The sequence below is a fragment of the Rutidosis leptorrhynchoides genome, chromosome 4, assembly GCF_046630445.1.
Source record: "Rutidosis leptorrhynchoides isolate AG116_Rl617_1_P2 chromosome 4, CSIRO_AGI_Rlap_v1, whole genome shotgun sequence".
In the NCBI taxonomy this organism is placed as follows: domain Eukaryota; kingdom Viridiplantae; phylum Streptophyta; class Magnoliopsida; order Asterales; family Asteraceae; genus Rutidosis; species Rutidosis leptorrhynchoides.
The window spans coordinates 403,500,751-403,507,775 of NC_092336.1; the positions used below are offsets into that span (position 1 = coordinate 403,500,751).

The window sequence follows — 7,025 nt, forward strand, 5'->3', positions numbered from 1 at the left end:
TATTTTCTTGACTCAAAACAAGCTCTTTTTTTACACTTCGGATGCATTCATAAACACTTTACTTATCCAGTTGTCCTTAAAATATTTCCACTAAGCATGTCCATAATAGCAGTATCTCCAGTTCATCCAATGTTTAGACCATTTATTTTACCTATAAATTTGACCTCTTGAAACGTCGAGGTGTTAACTAGACCGAAGAACTTAAGAAATCACAAATTAAGTTAACCACAGTGAAATCACTGTACACTTTAATACTATAAATAATGAAAGTGTTATTACACACTACTTGTAGTCGTTTTAGTTCGATGCATACAATACAACAAATATCAAAGTATAGTCTAATACTCCACCGTTCCATTTCTTTTAGAACCACAATTTTAGCATCGAATTATCTCATTTGCCACACGCACACCCGTTAGGAAGAAACTCCTCGCAACCATCGCGCAAAGCGTACCCGGAAAGCTTTAGGTTAACTGTTTGACCCGCACAGAGTGAAGGATACCAGAGGCACAACTTTGGAGAAAACTCCACCTCAGGATTTGAACATACATCTATTTTTTCAAGGATACGGACCCACAACCAACTGAGGCTTTTTACCACTCAACCAATAGTTCGGTGTTACTCCACCATTCCATTAGAGTGCTCCCAACGGTCGTTTCTTCGAATCCACCCTCGAACTCACCCAGCAGCAAGCCGCCCTGCTCTTCACCCAGATTGTCACCCTTTTTCATTTCTTTCTTTGACAGATTTGTTGCAGGATGACATATAGTCAAAAAGTGACCATTGGAAGAAAAGAATTTTGAAAATGCAACGGCTAGTTTTATTTTTTTATTTAATTAATTTACACTATATATACATATCCATATCCGCATTTCTTTTAGACACTCCCATTTACCACTTTTTTCTTTCAAACACAACACTCAAACTTATATTTTTCATAACAACACTACGAATCGCAATACGTGAAATTCGGATCCCGACGTAAATACGCTCTTAACGATCACGAACAATTTAAATTATAATCAAGCATTCGATTTACTTGATAATTTGGATGAGTTAAGCGATGATGAAAAAGTCGAATCCATACCAAGAGCACCTAGAATAAACCTATATAGAGATCGAGAAAGAACCGCAAGGGCTTTATGGTAAGATTATTTAATTTTTTGACACATATGCGTTTCCACCAGATTACCTCTAAAGACGATATCGAATGAGCAAGCCTTTATTTCTTCGTATATGTCAAGGTAAATTGAATTTTTCTCAAACTCCGATTCCTCCGTAATTTAATTTAGTTATTTTCATCAAAAACGTGATGCTACCGGATTACTTGATTTTAATATCGATAAAAAATTAACAACTAGGGTATGCGGCTTCCACCATTCTTTTTGATGAGTATTTGCATATGCGTGAACAAACCTATTATGATTGTTTAAATAATTTTTGCAAATGTATTTTTCACTTGTACGTAATCGAATATTTGAGGAAACCGAATGCGCAAGATATGCAACGTTTGACCACTAAACATGTTGAAATATATGGTTTTTCGGGGATGCTAGGAAGTGTCAATTGTATGCATTGGGGATGGAGAAATTGTCCGCTACGTTGGAAGGGTCATTATACACGAGGTGACCATGGTGTCCAGAAAACCATGCTTGAAGCGGTAGCCTTGTGTGATGGGTGGTTTTGGTACGCTTTATTTGGAACCGCAAGATCGAATAACGATATCACGTACTTAATTAATTCGATTTGTATAGCGACTTATTACTTGGTGAAGATCCACCGTGTACTTTTACGGTTAATGGGTGTAGGTTTAACAAAGGTTATTATTTGGCGGATGGAATTTACCCGGAATGGTCAACATTAGTGAAATCGTTCAAAAATCTAATAGAACTAAAAACCTTAAAATTCAAATATCAAGAATCGGCAAGAAAAAATATTGAACATGCATTTGGAATACTACAAGACCGATGGAAAATTGTTCAACAACCGACAAGACCATATTATATCCGCAAAATTAGAAGAATTACGTTAACTTGCATGTGTAATCTTAAATAATATGATAACCGAGAACAATGGCCATGCATTTTGTGGACTCGATGAGAATTATCGTCCGGTACGGCGTACATGAGGAACAATCCGAGAAAGGGTGTTGAGGCGGAACTTCAGCTAGACGCGGAAATAAGAGATGCGGACAATCATTGACCACTACAAGATATGCTTGTTGAACACGTATGGAATCTTCCACCTAATTATCATATTCAACATAATTCGAAAATGAATTTAAACAATCAAGATGAAGCGAGACCTTCACTCATTCACGATGACGAAGATGAAGAAGATCAAGACGAATACGAAAAATAGTTTTTATAATTTTAATCTATATTTAAAATTTAATGTATTTTTATTTTTAGCCTATTTTTAATTTAAATGTATTTTTATATTTATTGTATTTTAAATTTAAATTTAATGAAAATGTAATTTTTAAGTTTTAAAATTTGAGACAGCATGCCACAGGCATCTTGCCTCAGTGGTAGTAGGTTTACCTGCTTGTGAGAGAGACCCAGGTTCGAGTCTCGATTGCGGCGGGGGGTTTTCCCCGAATTCCTGACCTGGCTCCGCATGGAAGGGTCAAGGGTCGTGGTTTCCTCCGAGTGCGTGCGTGTGCGACTAACCTCTAACCTGCCGTTCAAAAAATAATAATATTTGAGACAGCATTATTATTGTTGGTAGTGTTTAGTTCTGGTGAGAAGTGCTGATGTAGCGGCTAGTACTCATTAAGGAAGTGTTGTCATTGTTAGAAGAACTCTTACAAGTGTTCACTATTGACTTTCCACATTCTTTAATTTTTAACTTTAACTCTACATTTTTTTGTTTGTGTTATACTTATATACTACTCCGTTCAAGTTACGTTAATAAAAACGCATTCCAAATATAATTTTTATAGAATATTATATATTACAATTAAAAATATTTGAAGTTAAAAAAAAAAGACTTTGTAAAATAAATAATAGATAATTATAATGAAAGAGAGAGAATATTAACTTATTTATTTCACTTAACCTATGTCAAATTCAAATATCTGCGTGATTTTAGGTTTCAACCATTTTAACCAACCTTATTTCAACTAAATTATTACAAAAGATTGTTGAATTGTATGATTTTTTATATTTAGGAAATGAGGTAGTGAGCTATCAAATGCCCAGGCCAAACATTGGCATCCACAGGTAATAGTTACACTCATTTTCTTGTTATCTTTTAATTATTTTTCATATATGCAATTGTAAACGGGTTAATAACATATATAGTTTTATATTGTTCAAGCTACCTCTAATTGTAAATAGGAAACGAATATAGCTTTACATTGTTTAGGCTATCCGAGAGGATAATTATTTTTACTCAAATATTTGCAATCTAGCTAAGTGAGTTATTCTCCATATTAAATATGAATTAACTCCTATTAATTGATTTTGTACGCAGGTATGTATTCTTGCTTTTTAAGCAAAATGGAAGACAAACTGTAAGATGTCCAGCTTCAAGAGATAGATTCAACACCAGAAACTTTACTCAGGAAAATGAACTTGATTTGCTTGTTACGGCTACTTTCTTTAATTGCCAGAGAGAGAACGCCCCTAGAAGACGATAGCACTCTTGTCGAATTCAAACGTTTAATTTATGATATGTGATTTCATATTATATACTTGATTAATATGTATATTTAAGCACATAAACTAGCTTTAAGAATTTTTTATTGAACTGATCTTTAATAATTGTTCGTTTACAATTTGTTGCATAAAGATTGTAGGCGTGATTCATCAAGATTGAATCATTATGGATGTCAATAAAATTTTAAGTGTTACATGTGTACGGTTTCTACTTCACTACTTGGATGTAAGGGTTGATAACAAGATTGTAGACGTGATTCATCATAATTGGATCATTATTGATGTTAATAAAATTTCATGTGTTACATGTGTATGGTTTCTACTTGACTCTAAGGGTTGATAACAACGAGTAAGGCGGGAGCGTTATAAAGAATCACGTCGATTATAATGCTTTTGTTAAAAATTTAGCGTAATTAAGGGATTTAGTCTACACTTGTAAATGGATTAGGAGGTACAAAGTGTACACCCATTAAGTGATAGACTACTCGGACCCAAATGTTGTTTTGTATACTTTATTATCATGACTTGGTGTACTCAAAATTTGACTAAGTATTTTCGTGTTATGTCTTCTTGGTCAACTAAAATTTGACTAAGTGTTTTCTGTACTATGTTTTCTTAGTTAGTTGAAATTTAACTAAGTGTTTGGTGTTACCTCTTAAGAGGCAACACAAGAAAAGCCTTTAAATGCAGCACAAGAAAGTGTTGAAAAGGCAGCACAAGAAAGTGTTGAAGAGGCAGCACAAGTATGGTGCTCCCTCTAAGAGGCAATACAAGAGGCTGCACGAGAGGAGGCAACAAAAAAACTAGTTAAAATTCATTGTGTTTTGCTGCTCACTGGGCAACAAGGTTTTGTTGCTCCATATGCAGCAAGGTTTTACTACTCCTTGGCAGCAAAGATTTGCTACTCCCCAGGCACCAAGGATTTACTACTCCCTCTTAGAGGCAGTAAAGAAAAAACTTAACATGACTTTTGAAATTTAACGTGATCTCCATGTTTTAATAAATACGGAAGGATATTTTTGTAACCATTTATGCTATATTTTTGGAACTGATAATTCTTGTTTATGGAAAAGATTATTATCTTAACCACTTTTAATATTATGAAAGATATTTATAGAGAATCAATTAGTCAATTGATTCAAATATATATTCTTTCATAATTACGGTTGCAGAGGCAGCACAAGTATGGTGCTCCCTCTAAGAGGCAACATAAGAGGCGGCATGAGAGGAGGCAACAAAAAAACTGGTTAAAATTCATTGTGTTTTGCTACTCACTGGGCAACAAGGTTTTGTTGCTACATATGCAGCAAGGTTTTACTACTCCCTGGCAGCATTGCTACTCCCCGGGCAGCAAGGATTTACTACTCCCTCTTAGAGGCAGTAAAGAAAAAACATAACATGACTTCTGAAATTTAACGTGATCTCCATGTTTTAATAAATACGGAAGGATATTTTTGTAACCATTTATGCTATATTTTTGGAAATTATAATTCTTGTTTATAGAAAAGATTATTAACTTAACCACTTTAAATATTATGAGAGATATTTATAGAGATTCAATTAGTCAATTGATTCAAATATAACTTCTTTCATAATTACGGGTGCCTAAAAATACATAGACGATTATACATGAGATAGATACAATACGAAACTCAAAATACTCTTCTATAAATGGGTTCTTCTGCCAAAAACAAGAACATAATCCTTGTCTTATCCTAAAGTGATATTTCGTGTAACACATGCAATAAGAGTTGAATTATTACTTTCGGAAAGTGATACCACGATTCAGTGATTTATCCGGTCATCGATTATTTTATCCTACATGAAACATTAAATCTTCCAACAATCGAAATTAATTATTTGTTATAATTGATGGCGGCTACGATGAAGCACATGATGACGAATTTCTCTAAACTTGATAAGTTTAAAGGAATTGATTTTCGGAGATGGCAGAAGAAGGTGTACTTCCTTCTGAGCAGCATGAGTGTGGTGTAAGTACTCAACACACCTATTCCCGAAGATCATGGTGATGATGTTACTGTTGAACATATTCGGCAAAGGAGCAAGTGGGATAACGATGGCTACATCACTCGAGGTTTAATCCTCAATAGTATAGCTAATTCCCTTTTCGATATTTATCAGAATGTTGAATTTGCTAAAGAACTATGGGAATTTTTGAAAACCAAGTATATGTCTGAGGATGCTTTTAGTAAAAAGTTCCTAGTGAGTAATTTTAATAATTACAAAATGGTCAATTTAAGACCGGTCCCAGAACGATACAATGAGCTCATTCCTATACTTGGTCATGTCACACAACATAAGATGAACATGGACAAGTCTATTTAAGTCTAAAGCATCATTGAAAAACTACCCCTTCTTAGAAAGAATTTCATCATTCTTTGAAACATAAGAAGGAGGAGTTAACTCTTGTTGAGTTGGGTAGTCATCGGCATATTGAGGAATCCCTCAAGCTGCAGGATAAAAGAGCAACGAAGTTACTGGTACGTCTGCTGTCAATATTGTGGAATATAAAAGGTTCACTCGTAATAATAACAAAAAGGGCACATGTAAGCATCAAGGTAACAACAAGGCTAATCCGAACAAGAAGTCTAAATTGACTTGTTGAAAGTGTGGTAAATCTGGACACTTGAAAAGGAATTGCAAGTTTTATTTTGGTACTAACAATGCTAAGGGAACTAGCAGAAGCTTCAGACAATGGTTCTAACAACCAAACCCCAAAAGGTCGGATTATATTTCATAATTCAAATTAGAATTATTATGTTTCGTATATATCTGAGATTCATTTTGTGCATACTGATGATGTTGCGTGGTGGGTTGACTCGGAAGCTACTACTCATGTGTGCACGGATAGATGTTGGTTCAAGAATTACGAGTCGGTGACTGATGGAATTCATATGGGAGACGAGTCACCAGCCCCTGTTCATGGATGTGGAAGTGTGTATTTATGTTTTAGTTCTGGAAAATTTGTTTCTTTGTTTAATGTTTTGCATGTACCACAAATTAGGAAAACTTGGTTTCTAGTAGTATATGTTGAATAATTGTGATTACAAATAAGTTATTAAATCATATAAGTTTATTTTATCTAAACATGATATGTTTATTGGTTTTGGTTATTTAAGCAATGGAATGTTTAGACTTAACATTGATCATGTAAATGTTGATATTGCTTGTATGCCAACTATTAACATAAATGATTCTACTCTTTGGCATGCTAGACTAGGACACATACACTTTAAAAGAATGATAGATATGTCTAAAGATGGTTTAATATCAACATTTGATAATGTAAAACGTGTATGTTGACAAAGATCACTAAGAAACTATTTCAAAATGTACATCGTG

At 34.1% G+C, this 7,025-nt stretch overlaps 1 protein-coding gene across 1 annotated transcript in view; it reads left to right on the forward strand.

Annotated features, from left to right (window-relative positions):
- Positions 1-3,643, forward strand: part of LOC139844105 (CEN-like protein 4) — a 30,634-nt gene extending 26,991 nt beyond the window's left edge. Inside the window, exons 4-5 of the mRNA XM_071834318.1 lie at positions 3,173-3,224; positions 3,478-3,643. Coding sequence (XP_071690419.1) covers positions 3,173-3,224; positions 3,478-3,643 — 218 coding nt within the window. The remainder of the gene's footprint in view (positions 1-3,172; positions 3,225-3,477) is intronic.
- Positions 3,644-7,025: the final 3,382 nt, after the last annotated feature.